Source organism: Saccopteryx leptura, chromosome 7, assembly GCF_036850995.1.
Source record: "Saccopteryx leptura isolate mSacLep1 chromosome 7, mSacLep1_pri_phased_curated, whole genome shotgun sequence".
Taxonomy (NCBI): domain Eukaryota; kingdom Metazoa; phylum Chordata; class Mammalia; order Chiroptera; family Emballonuridae; genus Saccopteryx; species Saccopteryx leptura.
The window spans coordinates 18,887,508-18,904,393 of NC_089509.1; the positions used below are offsets into that span (position 1 = coordinate 18,887,508).

Sequence of the window (16,886 nt, forward strand, 5' to 3'; positions counted from 1 at the left end):
TTAAATATTTTATTACATGTCTATTACTAGTCCAGCTTCAAATTTCCCCAATTGTCAAATGTCTTGTAGTATAGATGTTACCTGTTTTTCTCAAACCAAGACCCAATCTATTCATCATTTATATTGGATTGTTATATCATGTTCTTTTTTAATATAAAGTATTTCCTACCCAAAGTTGTAAGTACAGTATATACTTGTTAAAAATTAAGTGTCAGCCCTGGCCGGTTGGCTCAGCGGTAGAGCGTCGGCCTAGCGTGCGGAGGACCCGGGTTCGACTCCCGGCCAGGGCACACAGGAGAAGCGCCCATTTGCTTCTCCACCCCTCCGCCGCGCTTTCCTCTCTGTCTCTCTCTTCCCCTCCTGCAGCCAAGGCTCCATTGGAGCAAAGATGGCCCGGGCGCTGGGCATGGCTCTGTGGCCTCTGCCTCAGGCGCTAGAGTGGCTCTGGTCGCAACATGGCGACGCCCAGGATGGGCAGAGCATCGCCCCCTGGTGGGCAGAGTGTCGCCCCTGGTGGGCGTGCCGGGTGGATCCCGGTCGGGCGCATGTGGGAGTCTGTCTGACTGTCTCTCCCTGTTTCCAGCTTCAGAAAAATGAAAAAAACAAACAAACAAACAAACAAACAAACAAAAAAAAAATTAAGTGTCAGATAAATATAGGAAACTTGAATAAGGACAAAAAACCAAATTAACTATTATTTTAAGCTGGTAACCATTCCTACATGCTTTAATGCTTCAACTGCTGCAGCTCTTCTTTTCCCTTTGCATATCCCAGAGTTACTAAGTCCTGCAGAGATGTGAGGCCTCCACCTCTTTCACTCTTACTGCTACTATCAAACTATTGTCCAGGGAACTACAACTGCACCTATTAGCTTCTTGTGAAATACTACAAACCACTGTCCCATTCATCTTCCTTTAAAAAAGAAAAATTCGTATCTCCTGAAAATCAATAGGTCCAAACTTCTCAATCTGAGAGTTAAGGCTACAAGTACCTCCATGCCTCATACCAAATCATCTCTCAGGTAATCTCCAATCTGGCTCCTTTATCTATCTATCTAATCTAATCTATCTATCTATCTATCTATCTATCTATCTATCTATCTATCTATCTCTTTCTTTTTCTCTCTCTCTCTCTTTCTTTCTTTTCCTTCTTCCCTCCCTCCCTCCCTCCTTCCCTCCCTCTCTTTCTTTCTTCTTTTTTCATTAAGTGAGAAGCGGGGTAGCAGAGACAGACTCCTGTATGCGCCTCGACTGGGATCCACCCGGCAAGCCCCCTACCAGCCAATGCTCTGCCTATCTGGGCTGCTGCTCCATTGCTCAGCAACCAAGTTATTTTAGTGCCTGAGGCGAAGCCACGGAGCCATCCTCAGGGCCAACTTTGCTTGAACCATTTGTGCCATGGCTGTGGGAGGGGAAGAGAAGAGTGAGAAAGAATGAGAGAAAGGGAGAGGGGGGTGTAGAGAAGCAGATGGTCACTTCTCCTGTCTGCCCTGACCAGGAATCAAACCTGGGACTTCCACATACAAGGCCAATGCTCTACCACTGAGCCAACCGACCAGGGCTGGCTCCTCTATTTAAATCACGGTAATCTCATTGCTATTGACAAACATGTCCATTTGTACCAGTCTTATTATTCATGCCTTATCGCTTGGAGCCACCTACCTGAAGTCTTACACCAGTAAGTCTCTAGTTCACCAAAGTTTTCTGTCTTTTTTTTTTAGTGAGAGGAGGGGAGGCAGAGACAGACTCCTGCATGTACCCCAACCGGGATCCACCAAGCCAGCCCACTAGAGGGTGATGCTCTGCTCATTTGGGGCCCTTGGTCCATTGCAACTGGAGCCATTTCTTTAGTGCATGAGGTGAAGGCCATGGAGCCTACCTCAGCACTCAAGGCCAAATTGCTCTAATCCAGCCCTGGCTGTAGGAGGGGAGGAGGGGAAAGGGGGTGAGAGAGAGAGAGAGAGAGAGAGAGAGAGAGAGAGAGAGAGAGAGAGAGGGGAAGCGAGAAGGGGAGGGGTGGAGAAGCAGACGGTCTCTTCTCTTGTGTGCCCTGACCAGGACTTGAACCCAGGACATCCACAGACCAGACTGACACTCTACTGCTGAGCCAATGGGCCAGGGCCGAAAGTTTTCTTAACTCTACTTAATAATAATTATTGGCCCTGGCCAGTTGGCTCAGCGGTAGAGCGTCGGCCTGGCGTGTGGGGGACCCGGGTTCGATTCCCGGCCAGGGCGCATGGGGGAAGCGCCCATTTGCTTCTCCAAACCCCCCCCTTCCTCTCTGTCTCTCTCTTCCCCTCCCGCAGCCGAGGCTCCATTGGAGCGGGATGGCCCGGGTGCTGGGGATGGCTCCTTGGCCTCTGCCCCAGGCGCTGGAGTGGCTCTGGTCGCGGCAGTGTCGCCCCCTGGTGGGCAGAGTGTTGCCCCTGGTGGGTGTGCCGGGTGGATCCCGGTCGGGCGCATGCGGGAGTCTATCTGGCTGTCTCTCCCCGTTTCCAGCTTCAGAAAGATACAAAAATAAATAAATAAATAAATAAAAGTGCTTCAAATAAAAAAAAATAAAAAAAAATAATAATTATTATTTATTCTTTAACAAATACATTTTGTCACAGTCTGAAGGAGCTTCCAAGTTATTAAAGGTTAAAACACATATACACACTGAAATTTGCACTGAGTTTTTGGCTTAAATCTATAATCTCATTTGATGATCCCTGATTTAAATGAAAACTAAATTTAATGTTGTCTAAACACCATTAACAATACTTACAGGTGCCTAGAAGTGAATTATTAGCATAGGCTGAATCTGACCTAAACAGAAGTTAATAAATACCTTTTGAAAATCAACAAATCTTGATTTATTTGTGTCTAGCAGAAATCTCCTTCTGTTGGCACAAACTGGATTTCGGCAGATGTTTGGCTGTGTGTATTTGAATTGCTGTTCTACATCCTTGATCACCATCTGACAGTCCAAGCACAGGAAAGTTCCATTCACAAGCTCTGGGTGGACGGGGTGAGTCCGTACCACCTGCCCACTAATGCGAGTGAGCAAACCAATTCTGGATGAGGTGAGTTCTCGAATTCTGTTGAAAGACACATGCTCCATAGGTAAATAAAGGCCACCAAAGAAATAATTACGTAACAGTATGAACCCATTTTTGTTTTATATGCAAATATATTTTTTCTCATCTACAATTTCTAAATAAGCATATATTATTTTCATAGTAAAGTTATGGGAAAAATATTTTAGACTCACAAGTTCAGAAATATTTCCTTTAGTTTACAAACCCATTTACTATTAAACAACTTGGTAACTTTAAAAGTAATCTCAGTAGTTTAAGTTTTCAAAATGTCACTTCAGTTCCTTCCAGTAAATTAGTTCTTTAAATAACGACTAAGTGAGAAAACTGTTTAAAAGTTATACCACCTGACCTGTGGTGGTGCAGTGGATAAAGTGTTGACCTGGAATGCTGAGGTCACCAGTTTGAAACCCTGGGCTTGCCTGGTCAAGGCACATACAAGAAAAAACTACTATGAGTTGTTGTTCCCTGCTCCTCTCCCATTCTCTTTCTTTTTCTTACTAATAAACCAATAAATAATATCTTAAAAAAAAGTTAAGCCATTTAAGGAGATGATGTCAGAGTAATGGTAGTATGAGAGATAACCTTCATCTCTCCCCTTTAAGTTTCAACAACTGAACAGCTATAACGCAGGGAAGGAAGCTCAGCTAGGCTTGCAGGCTTGCCTGAGAAGATCTGCTCATCTAACTGACTAAAGGTGGGAAGGGTGGAGAAGTGGGTGGAAGATAAGAGGCACTTGCAGTAGAGACTGGAAAGGGGAGAAACCTGGAGTGACTAAGTTTTCTTTTGCCAGGAGGAGCGGAGACTGGAGGGTACCTACAGAGATACTGAACCAAAGCAGCAGCAGAGCGAAGGGGTCACAGTCTGCTGGCAGCTAGCACTTGGGACAGAGACAGAGAAATATAATACAAAGTGCGGCCCCCCAACCTCCAAGATCCCGCTTCCCTTCCCTCTTGGGGTGTGAAGAGTGGCAGAGACATACTAAAGAATGGAGGTGCTCTAGGTCTGGCCCCTGGCCTGTTGAGATGTGGAGAGGAGTGCCCAGAGGCCTGAGATTGCCATTGCTAAAGCTGTACACATCACAACACACCCCACCCCATCACCATGGTGACAGCAACATCTCAGCTGAGGCCAGCCTGGGCAATGGGGATTTCACAGAGCTAACACCTGCAATCCAGTGCCACCTACTGGAAAGAACAGAAAACCTCTTGGAAGTGAAACATAACCCCCTTTTTATTCTCTTGGGTTTTTTTTTTAATCTTTATTTTTTTTAAATTTTTTTATTTTTATTTATTCATTTTAGAGAGGAGAGAGAGACAGAGAGAGAGAGAGGAGAGAGAGACAGGGGGGAGGAGCTGGAAGCATCAACTCCCATATGTGCCTTGACCAGGCAAGCCCAGGGTTTCGAACCGGCGACCTCAGCATTTCCAGGTGATGCTTTATCCACTGCGCCACCACAGGTCAGGCTAAAATTATTTTTATTTATTCATTTTTTAGAGAATAGAGAGAGAGAGAGAGAGAGAAGTGGGGGAGGAGCAGGAAGCATCAACTCCCATATGTGCCTTGACCAGGTAAGCCCAGGGTTTTGAACCGGCGACCTCAGCATTCCAGGTCGATGCTTTATCCACTGCGCCACCACAGGTCTCTCTTGGGTTTTTTACTTTATTTCTCTTTTTTTTATGTGGGTGACTGCTTTGTTTCTTTTGATTTTGTTTGTTAGTTTTTGTTCTTTGTTTTTTGTGTGGGGTTTTTCCTCTTTCATTTTTATTTTGTTGTTTTTGTTTGATTTTTTAACAATACCATTCTCAAATGCCATCAATGCAGAAAACACCAAATACTATGGCTAACCGAGAAAGAGATGCAGTTCAGAAAGAAAATGAAAAATCACCAGAAAGTAATCTCAATCACATGAAAACTTTGGAGTTAAATTATAGAGAATTCAAAATTGAAGTTCTGAAAATACTCAATGAGATGTGAGGGAACACCAATAGGCAATTTAATAAGCTCAGAAAACAAATTAATGAACAAAATGAGTATTTCACTAAGGAGAATTTACCACAGAATTATAGATAGAATGCTATCAAAGATTATATGACACCAACAATCTAGAAGAAATGGATAAGCTCCTAGAACTATACAGTCTTCCTAGACTGAGTCACGAAGAAGTGGAAAACCTAAATCAACTCAGAGGCAGGGAAGAAATAGAAACAACTATCAAAAACCTGCTAAAAACTAAAAGCTCAGGACCAGATGGATACACTATTGAATTCTACCAAACAGTCAAAGAAGATTTGGTACCTAGCCTTCTCAAAGTTTTCCAAAAATAGAAGAAGCAATACTCTCTAACACATTTTATGAGGCCAACATAACCCTGAAAACAAAACTTGGCAAAGATAACACAAGAAAACTCCAGACCAGTATCCCTAATAAATACAGATGCAAAAATCCTAAACAAAGTACTAGCAAGTCGAATATAAAGATACATTAAAAAAAAAATAAGCCTGACCAGGCGGTGGTGCAGTGGATAGAGCGTCGGACTGGGATGCAGAGGACCCAGGTTCGAGACCCCGAGGTCGCCAGCTTGAGTGCAGGCTCATCTGGTTTGAGGAAAAGCTCACCAGCTTGAACCCAAGGTTGCTGGCTCCAGCAAGAGTTTACTCAGTCTGCTGAAGGCCCGCGGTCAAGGCACATATGAGAAAGCAATCAATGAACAACTAAGGTGTTGCAACGCACAATGAAAAACTAAAGATTGATGCTTCTCATCTCTCTCTGTTTCTGTCTGTCTATCCCTGTGTATCCTTCTCTCTGACTCACTCTCAGAGAGAATAAAAATAAATAAATAAATAAAAATAAATAATACACCATGATCAAGTGGGATTCATTCCAGGAACACAAGGATGGTTCAACATACACAAATCAATCAGTGTAATATACCACATCAACAAAGCAAAGGACAAAAATCATACGACTTTATCAATAGATGTAGAAAAGGCATTCAGTAAGATTTAACACTCATTTATGTTTAAAATACTCAATAAAAGGGGCATAGAGGGAAAGAACATCAACATAATAAAAGCCATATATGACAAACCATCAGCCAATACCATACTAAATGGTGAAAAACTGAAGGCTTTTCCTCTAAAACCAGGAACAAGACAAGGCTGCCCACTCTCCACTCTTACTCAACATAGTGCTGGAAGTCTTAGCCAGAGCAATCAGGCACAGGCAAGAAATAAAAGGCAGCCATATTGGGAAAGAAGTAAGGGTATCACTTTTTACAGATGGTATGATCCTGTATATGGAAAACCCCAAAGACTCCACTGAGAAACTATTAGACATAGTAAACAAATACAGTAAAGTTACAAGATACAAAAAATCTACTGCTTGCCCTGGCCAGTTGGCTCAGCGGTAGAGTGTCGGCCTGGCGTGCGGGGGACCCGGGTTCGATTCCCGGCCAGGGCACACAGGAGAAGCGCCCATTTGCTTCTCCACCCCCACCCCTCCTTCCTCTCTGTCTCTCTCTTCCCCTCCCGCAGCCAAGGCTCCATTGGAGCAAATATGGCCCGGGCGCTGGGGATGGCTCCTTGGCCTCTGCCCCAGGTGCTAGAGTGGCTGTGGTTGCAGCAGAGTGACACCCCCGAGGGGCAGAGCTTCGCCCCTGGTGGGCGTGCTGGGTGGATCCTGGTCGGGCGCATGAGGGAGTCTGTCTGACTGTCTCTCCCCGTTTCCAGCTTCAGAAAAATACAAAAAAAATAAAAATAAAAATAAATGGGGCTGGGAAAGTTGGAAAGCCACATGCAAAAGAATGAAACTTGATTGCACCTTGTCCCCTTGCACAAAAATTAACTCAAAAATGGAGCAAAGCCTGGCCTGTGGTGGCGCAGTGGATCAAGTGATGACCTGGAATGCTGAGGTCGCCAATTCAAAACCCTGGGCTTACCTGGTCAAGGCACATATGGGAGTTGATGCTTCCTGCTCCCACTCCCCTGCTCTCTAAAAAATGAATGAAGACTTAAATAAAAAATACTTTAAAAAAAAATGGCGCCTGACCAGGCAGTGGCGCAGTGGATAGTGTCGGACTGGGATGCAGAGGATCCAGGTTCGAGACCCCGAGGTCGCCAGCTTGAGCGCGGGCTCATCTGGTTTGAGCAAAAGCTCACCAGCTTGAACCCAAGGTTGCTGGCCCCAGCAAGGGGCTACTCGGTCAAGGCACATATGAGAAAGCAATCAATGAACAACTAAGGTGTTGCAACGCGCAATGAAAAACTAATGATTGATGCTTCACATCTCTCTCCATTCCTGTCTGTCTGTCCTTGTCTATCCCTCTCTCTGACTCACTCTCTGTCTCTGTAAAAAAAAAAAAAAAAAAAAAAAAGGAGCGAAGACCTAAATATAAGCTCTGAAACAATAAATTACATAGAAGAAAACATTAGGTACCAAACTGATGAACCTTGGGGCTGTAGAGAATATTTTATGAATATGGCTCCAAACACAAGGGAACTAAAGGCAAAAATAAATGAATGGGACTACATTAAACTCAAGTTTCTGCACAGTAAAAGAAATCGACAACAAAACAAAATGGCAGCCAACCAAATGGGAGATGATATTCAAAACTAACAGCTCTAATAAGGGGTCAATACCCAAAATATATAAAGAACACACAAAGCTTAGCAACAAACAAGCAAACAATCTAATTAAAAAACGAGGAGGCCTGACTGGGCAGTGGTGCAGTGGATAGAGCATCAGGCTGGGATGCGGAAAACTCAGGTTCGAGACCCCGAGGTCACCAGCTTGAGCGAGGGCTCATCTGGTTTGAGCAAAAAGCTCACCAGCTTGAGCCCAAGCTTGCTGGATCAAGCAAGGGGTTACTCGGTCTGCTGAAGGCCCGCGGTCAAGGCACATATGAGAAAGCAATCAATGAACAACTAAGGTGTTGCAATGCACAACAAAAAACTAATGATTGATGCTTCTCATCTCTCTGTCCCTGTCTGTCTGTCCCTGTCTATCCCTCTCTCTGTAAAAAAAAAAAAATGAGGAGGATCTGAACAGACACTTCTCCCATGAAGACGTTCAAACAACAAATAGCTATATGAAAAAATGCTCATCTTCACTAGCTATTAAGAGAAATACAAATCAAAACTACGATGAGATACCACCTCACACTTGTTATCAGCAAGACAGGTAACAACAGTGTTGGAGAGGCTGTGGAGAAAAAGGAACCCTCATTCACTACTGGTGGAAATGTAAACTGGTACAGCCATTATGGAAGACAGTATAATGGTTCCTCAAAAAATTAAGAATGGATCTACCATATGACCCAGCAATCCCTCTACTGGGTATCTATCTAAAAACTCGAAAACATTGGTACATAGAGGCACTGCACCCCCATGTTCATTGGAGAATTATTCATGGTGACCAAGACATGGAAACCAAAGTGTCCCTCTAAATAGATGATTGGATAAAGAAGATGTGGTACATATATACAATGGAATACTACTCAGCCATAAGAAATGATAATATTATCTACGACAATGTGGTCCATTTATGACAACGTAGATGGACCTTAAGAACATAATACTAAGTGAAATAAGTAAATCAGAAAAAGCTAAGAACTATATGATTTTAACATAGGTGGGTTATAAAACTCTGACTCATGCAGAGAGATAAAAGTAAAGTGATTACCAGGAGGAGGGTGGAGGGAGGGGAGTAAGGAGGGACAAATATTTGGTGAAGGAAAATGATTTGGCTTTGGGTGATGGGCACACAACACAATCAACAGTTCAAATGCTATAGAAATGTTTACCTGAAACCTATGTACTCTTATTGATCAATGACACCACCCCATTAAGTTTAATTTCTAAAAAAAAGTTATGCCATTTAAGCTCTGACAAAATTTTCCACCAATTCATGAAACTGTGACTGTTCTCAGTTTTCAAATTTCCTAATTTTTTCCCAATTGTTCCCTTAAAAGGTATCCTAAAATATGACAATACTCAGAAATTGCTTCACTTAACTTACTTCCTGTTGGTCAAATGGGTTTGTAAATATGATATATATGTTTGCTCGCTTGTGATTTGTATTGGGTGTGGGGGACGGGCTGTAGGCAGGCAGGGTCATTGTAGCCTAAGGTTTAGTTTTAAGACTAAGCTTTTCCCCACACCCTTGACTGATTGTATGATCTGGGTGGTGCACTCTCATGAGGAATCCAATTATGCCTCAGATAAGTGACTCTGTATCAGAGACTTCCTTGTTTGTATATTGGATTGAGGGTTTTTGGTTCTCTACACTATAAAGTGGGATAAGGAGCTTCCTGCTATCACGATTGCAGGGGCTTCCCTGATCCCTTGCCCTTCATGGGAAAAGCTGGTTTTCTGCTTTTTCCTTGTCTTCTTTTGTGGTTTGCCTGTATTGGTGAGACACCAATAAATAGGATGGCCCACCATCCTCCGACTCCGCCATTTCTTTACCGTCTGCCCGAATCCAATGGGAACCTGCATGTGAATGGCCACGATGGCGGCTCCTGGCCTTACACTTCCCATCGTATCTCCATAGAAAAATATATTTCTCTCCAAAACTAAACTTTTTGGATAACTGGGCATAACTTTACAAATCGAAGACTACAACCTCCTGAGTTTTCTGACAATTAAGTGATGCCTATACTACAATATTTGGTAAATTTCTTTTCTTCCAGAAAAAGGTTTCTTACTTGTGTCTAGTAGGTAGATCTTGGAACGCAACATAAAAATCCTTGGCAGGAGGAATCTCTTTACGGTCCTTGACGAAGGTTTTTAAGGCCCGACATAAGTAAGGATAAACTCTGAGAAGCAAACAAAAAAAGATCAATCTATATCTTCAAGAGATTTATTACCAAGGCTTCCTTCCCCCTTCATGCTTGACAATAGCCGAGACGAAGTAATTTCATCTGGTTGCAACCAAGCGTTAGAATTTATGCAGGATTCTTAATATTATCTAGTCCAGCTTTAGGAGTCTCTTTTAATCCTCCCTATCCCAAACACAAATAAGAGTTAAGACAGCAGAAACACCAAAGATGAAATGCTGTTGCCAAATATCCATTATCTTTAAACAATCCCAACCACACTGTAGGCCACTGCTCTGTCCAAGACTCTACCTAAACAATATGGGTGGGTAGGCTTACAATCCAACAAGGCCGCCTTTCATTTGCTCTTAAGGCCAAGATATTTTTCTAGGTTTAATTCCTGAATAAGAAATGAATGAGGTCATGCCCTGGCCCGGTAGCTCAGTTGGTTAGCATTGCCCTAAAGTGCACAGTTTGAGCCCTCGTCAGGGCACATATAGGAATAGATCAATGTTCCTGTCTCTCTCTCTCTCTCAAATCAATAAAATGAACATTTAAAATAAGTAAATGAATAAATGGTGCTGGGAAAGTAAAAAAGCTACATGCAAAAGAATGAAACTAGATTACAGTTTGTACTCATGTACAAAAATTTATTCAAAATGGATCAAAGACATATATATATATATATATATATATATATATATATAAGTTCAGACACAATAAATTACATAGAAGAAAACGGATGAGGTCAGGGGAGAAATGTGTGTATATCAGAAATTGGCCGGAACATCCCATTTGAGAGTGTAGAGTAGACTGAAGCGGCCCATGTCCTCCTGATAGAAGTTCTCAATAGCTGCTGCAGCTTGTTTTAAGCAGTGGACTCTGAAGTCCTCTGATAAATCAGCTACTTTCACAAGACAGAATTGCTGCATGGCCTGTGCATGAGGTATGGGCATAGGTTTCTACCACCAGTCCTGATTTTCTATCTCCCTCTTACTTGTCAGTACTTTTACTAATGCATGTTTTCACAATAAACTTTGCTATTCATCTCTCCAATCATGGTCAGGTAAGACTAGAAACATGAAGATAGTCCTCCAGCTCCTAGTCTACCAGGTAAAAATACAGGACTATGTCTCCTTACTCTTGGGTCTTCTGTTTCTTTCACCATTGTCCACAATGTTTATTTTAACCTAATTTTATTTATACAGATTGTCACATTTATTTAATGCAAATACAAAGATCTGTGTAAGAAAATGTTTTGTGCTTTATATAGTAATTAAAAACAAAATTAAACCTTAAATTATTAAATATGATTAATTTCTGCCAAAAAAATACCAATCAGCTATTAAAATATTTTCAAGGAATTTTATACAGCATGGAAAATGTGTTATACTATTCAGTGAAAAGGGCAGGATGCACTACCTACAGTATGATTCCAATAATTAGATACGCAGAAATACATTAAATGTGTGAGGAAACGGCCCTGGCCTGGTAGCTCAGTTGGTCAGAGCAGTGTCCTGATACACCAAGGTTGTGGGTTCGATCCCTGGTCAGAGCACACACAAGAATCAACCAATAAGTACATAAATAAGTGGAATCTCAAAGCGATGTTTCCCTCTCTCTCCTTTCCTTTCTCTAATCAATCAATAAAAAAATTAAAAAAAAAAAAGCTTGTCAGGAGATCCTTAGGAAAACCCTGCACTTGCAGACCTAGAAGGCTCTTGGAACTTGGCTGCTACCAACCTGATAATGATGGTATCTATGGGTGGTGGGATTACAACTATACAGATGATTTATTCTCACTACTTCTCTCTACTCTCCAAATATTCTACAATATACACATTACTTTTATAATCAGAAAAAAATTATAAACCTTAGAACAACATCACCGCTGTAGAGACATCCCTGACTAAGAACAGAACCACACACTTTCTCAAACAGCCTACAGGGTGGGTGGGAATGGGAATTCAAATGAATGACAGCAATAACACTGAATGCCTGACCCAAAGTAAATGATCTTCTTAAAACTTAGGAAAACTACATAGAAAGCAGAGGTCTTCAACATTCTCATATGAAAAATATTCACCTCTAGAAAGGCCTAAATTAGTTCAGGGCAACGCTAAAAAGACCACTGGCTCTATCAAAGGGCCTCTGTGACAGCTGCCCTTCTGCCTCACAAATGAACCTTTTCAGCCCAAAACGAGCTGGCCTCCCAGGCTCCACGCCTAGTTAAAGTAAAGAAGATTACTATACCATACCTGTAGAACTCCTCTTGAATAGTGGTGGCAAGTTGCTGGTTAAATTGCTCCAAGTCCACAAAACTCACAACCAGTGTGTTTCTCTCAGGACGGATCAGCTCTTCTGCTAACTGCAAATACTTAGCTTCTCCATCACTGTTCTGAAACCTGCAGAGACACAGGCAAGTCAAATTAAACTGAAGAACTAGGCAGTAAAAGCAAGAATCTAAATGCCTGATACTTCAGTGTATTGGTTAAAGATCTTCAGCTTTAGAGCCAGACAGGCCCATTTAGTAGTTGTATAGTATGGGGCAACTCCTTATCCTTTCTAAACCTGCCTTTCTCCTTAAGGAAAAAAATCAAAATGAAACAAATCAGAATAGGACATCACTTTTTCTCATAAGATCACTGTGAATATTAAATGAGGGAAGTCTGTAAAACGTTTTATGCACAGCTCGGAACGTAGAAAAACTGGGTTTTCAGATTTTAACCTGCATTTCTTGATTCAATATTTTCTTTCTTTTTTTTTTTTTTTTTTTTTGATGCAGAGTCAGAGAGAGGGACAGACAGACAGGAAGGGAGAGATGAGAAACATCAATTTTTGTTGTAGCTCCTTAGTTGTTCATTGATTGATTTCTCATATGTGCCTTGACTGTGGGGCTACAGCAGACCTTGGGTTCAAGCTGGTGAGCCTTGCTCAAACCAGATGAGCCCGCAGTCAAGCTGGCGACCTCGGGGTCTCGAACCTGGGTCTTCCACATCCCAGTCCGACACTCTATCCACTGCGCCACTGCCTAGTCAGGATCAATATTTTCTAATCAACAAATGCTTACTACTCTTTTAATTATTGTTATGTATAACTAATCTCAGGAAATGTTAAAACAAGAAATGCAGGTAAAAATTTAAAGACTCAATTTCTACAGGGAATACTGACAGATTACTTTTTGGTTTTAAAACCAGAATAAAAATAAATAAATAGCCCTGGCCTGATAGCTCAGCTAGTTAGAGCATCGTTCTAAAGTGCAAAGGATGCTGGTTCTATCCCTGGTCAGGGCACATCCAGAAACAGATGAATGTTCCTGTCTCTCTCTCTCACTAAAATAAAAAAAAGAAAAAAAATACATTGTCATAAAAAAATACATAAACACACAAAATAAAGTTCGTGTTTTTTTCCAAAAGGAATACCATACAAACATATTTGCTTTTGTTCTTTTTAACATGATATGAAGATTAGTTTTGAAGCAAAATCAACTCCTCCTTCAAATACAGCATGTTCTGGTTACTGAACATCTGTCTGCAAAGCACTATACTGGAGATAACTGCTGTGCCTACCTTAGGGCTGGCACTCTCACGGGATACAGACTCCTACTAAAGAGAGGTACAGAACAACCTAAATGTCCATCACAAATGATTAAAAAATGTGACATACACATACAATGGAATACTAGTCAGCCTTAAAAAAGGAACTCTGCAATACATGTCAAGAGGACATTAGGCTAAGCAAAATAAGGCAATCATAGAAAGATACTGCGTGAGTCTATGAGATATCTAAAATAATCAAATTCATAATCAAATAGTGGAATGGTGGTTGCCGGGGGCTGAAGGGGAAAATGCTCTTCAACAGGTAAAGTTTCAGTCAAGTAAGAATAAGAAGCCCTAACAACATTGTACCTATACTGAGTAAGATATTGTCCAGTTAAAAATGAGTTGAGTAGATCTGATGTAAGTGCTCTTTCCACAATAAAATTTTTAAAAAAGGAAAAAAGAACAAAAAGGATAAAGTACAAGAAATGTGATAGGGGGATATTAACTATCTCTAACATCTAGAAAGTCTTTATGCATATAAAAGGTGGCACTGGAATTCAGCCTTGAAAGACTTGAAACTTGAAAGGAAAGTAAGTGGTAGGTAGATTAGCTAGAGGTGTTTGCAAGTCAGAAAAGGTATGAGAGGAGTATAGATAACAGGCTGGTTGTGGAAGATGGAAATGAAAAGGAAAGTTGTGAAGAATGTGAACTTTTCCCATAAGCAAATAATAATAGCAAATCAATGTTGGTTTTTGAAAGAGAGTAACATTTTTCCCCCCAATGAAGTACAGGGATTGTCTTGTTCATCACAATCCCAGCATCTAGGTGTAAGGTAACTGAGGTTATGAAGGCGATTATATTATTTGTTGAAACAAAGCATGAATTGAAGACCTTTGTAGTGCGGTGTGGTAGCTAGGGGAAGAGTTAAGGATGGGATTTACACTGAAGATGAAGTGGCGGATAGGTACAGATACAAGAAGTTATTATATTACCAGATGTAATAAAAATGGCAACTTGGGGGCCCTGGCTGGTTGGCTCAGCGGTAGAGCGTCGGCCTGGCGTGCGGGGAACCCGGGTTCGATTCCCGGCCAGGGCACATAGGAGAAGCGCCCATTTGCTTCTCCACCCCCACCCCTCCTTCCTCTCTGTCTCTCTCTTCCCCTCCCGCAGCCAAGGCTCCATTGGAGCAAAGATGGCCCGGGTGCTGGGGATGGCTCCTTAGCCTCTGCCCCAGGAGCTAGAGTGGCTGTGGTCGCAGCAGAGCTACGCCCCGGAGGGGCAGAGCTTCGCCCCTGGTGGGCGTGCCGGGTGGATCCCGGTCGGGCGCATGTGGGAGTCTGTCTGACTGTCTCTCCCCGTTTCCAGCTTCAGAAAAATACAAAAAAAAAAAAAAGGCAACTTGGGAATGTAAAGGAAGAAAGGACTGGTTCTGCTTGAAAGCTTTATACTATTTCCTTAGCTAAGCTTTGAAGAATAAATACCTGTTAGGCACAGACTAAAAAACACTGAAGATAGGGAATATAAGTAAAATTATGGTTCTAAGAATATCAGAATGTCATAAAACAGCAGAAATATTCACAAATGTGAAAGTGTGGAAACAACCCAAGTGTCCATGGACAGATGAGGGAACACACACAATATAGTATATACATACAATGGAGTATTACTCAGCTTTAAAAAGAAAATTCTGGCACGTACTACACCATGGATGAACCTTGAAGCCCTTATGCTAAGTGAAATAAACTGGTCACAAAAGGACAAATGCTGCCTGACCAGGCGATGGCGCAGTGGATAGTGTTGGACTGGGATGTGGAGGACCCAGGTTTGAGACCCCGAGGTTGCCAGCTTGAGCACAGGCTCATCTGGTTTGAGCAAAGCTCACCAGCTTGGACCGAAGGTCGCTGGCTCGAGCAAGGGGTTACTCGGTCTGCTGTAGCCCCACGGTCAAGGCACATATGAGAAAACAATCAATGAACACCTAAGGTGTCACAACGAAAAACTGATGATTGATGCTTCTCATCTCTCTCTGTTCCTGTCTGCCTGTCCCTGTCTATGTCTCTGTAAAAAAAAAAAAAAAAGGACAAATGCTGCACGACTCCAAGTACATGAGGCACTGTCAAATTCACAGGCAGAAAGTAGCACGGAGGTTGACAGATATTGGGGGTGGGGGAGAAAGGGCGTTATTGTTTAACAGGTGCAGAGTTTGACTTTGGGAAGAGGAAGAGCTCTGGAAATGAATGATCATCGTTGCAGGAATAACAAGGTGAATCCCACTGAACTCTACGCTTACAAATGGTTAAAGTGGTCAGTTTATGCTACTTATATTTTACTACACACACAAAAAATTTCACAGGACATTCAAGTGTTCAAACTCCATCCTGAAGGCAGTCGAGTCCACATTCTAAAAGTGAGTATCTGCACTATCTCTAAGAACAGTAACTGTGGCAGTGGCAAGCCAGGGAGGGGGGTTATGAGAGGCCAGGAGCCCAGAAGGCAACCGAAAAAATAAGGGGGGGGGGTGAAGGGCGGAAGGAAAGGCAGGAAGGGATGCAGGGAGCACGTAGTTACTTTTAAGCAGGACAGGGCGCACCCGAGCCTTTGTCAAACCACAGGGCCCTCTGGAGTACTTTTATCTCTACTGGCTCCAAGGGCTGCCAGGGCCCAGGTGCCCCTAATCCCATGCCATGGTCCTGGCTGTCCGGTCCCATCGGCCTCTGCCGGGACGCCAATGCCAGTTCGGCCGCCCTCTGGAAGCTGCCAGCTGTGGCCTCCTGGGCAAGTTCCTTGCCTGACGATGCCTCCTCTCTGCACAGGTAACCAGAGGCTACACGACCACCGAGGCTGTGAAGAATGGATGGCGCGAGTAAAGCGCTCCATGCTAAGCGGAAGGGCACGCCGTGGATCTCATCCCTGGAAACCAGCCCAGCCCGCCCCAGGCGCACCGCGGCGGCCCGAAGACGCCCCAAGTGGGGAGAGGGCTGCTCTCCACGGCGCCCGCCCCACGCTCCCCGGACTACGGAAGCGAGGGGGAGCTTGGCAAGTTCGGTGAGGAAGGGCAGCCGCGACTTACTCCTCCAAGAAATCCAGGAACAGTTTCTGGCACTTCTCAGCCACCTCGTCGCGGACTTCCGGGTGCTGGCTGCCTGCGCCCGGCTCCGCTGACGCCGCGAGGTCCATCGCTGCCTAGCGCTCAGGGGTCACAGCAGAAACACACGACCGCCACGACTCGCGGATCTCCCGGCGCTGCAGCTTTGCGCGCGCCGCTGCAGCCGTCTCAGCCCCGCCCCCTTGCCCGACCAAAACCAATCGTGGCGCAGGAGTTTAGAGATTTCGCGCCAAGCCTGCCCAATGAATGCGGCTTCTCTCTCAGCTCCGCCCACGAAGCGGGGATTTCGCGCCAAATGTAAAAACCATGAGGAAGCCCGGGTTCTGTTTAGGCGCCTGCGCAGTG

At 43.4% G+C, this 16,886-nt stretch overlaps 1 protein-coding gene and 1 non-coding gene across 2 annotated transcripts in view; both read right to left on the reverse strand.

The window, feature by feature from the left end:
- MCM6 (minichromosome maintenance complex component 6) overlaps window positions 1–16,686 on the reverse strand; it is a 55,272-nt gene extending 38,586 nt beyond the window's left edge. Inside the window, exons 1-4 of the mRNA XM_066345531.1 lie at window positions 16,506–16,686; window positions 12,152–12,298; window positions 9,783–9,893; window positions 2,830–3,079 (exon numbers count right to left, since the gene is read on the reverse strand). Of these exons, the coding sequence (XP_066201628.1) occupies window positions 2,830–3,079; window positions 9,783–9,893; window positions 12,152–12,298; window positions 16,506–16,612 (615 nt within the window). The 5' untranslated portion in view covers window positions 16,613–16,686. The remainder of the gene's footprint in view (window positions 1–2,829; window positions 3,080–9,782; window positions 9,894–12,151; window positions 12,299–16,505) is intronic.
- On the reverse strand, window positions 1,486–1,561 carry TRNAT-UGU (transfer RNA threonine (anticodon UGU)). The gene has a single exon. It is a non-coding gene; the product is annotated as a tRNA-Thr (tRNA).
- Window positions 16,687–16,886: the final 200 nt, after the last annotated feature.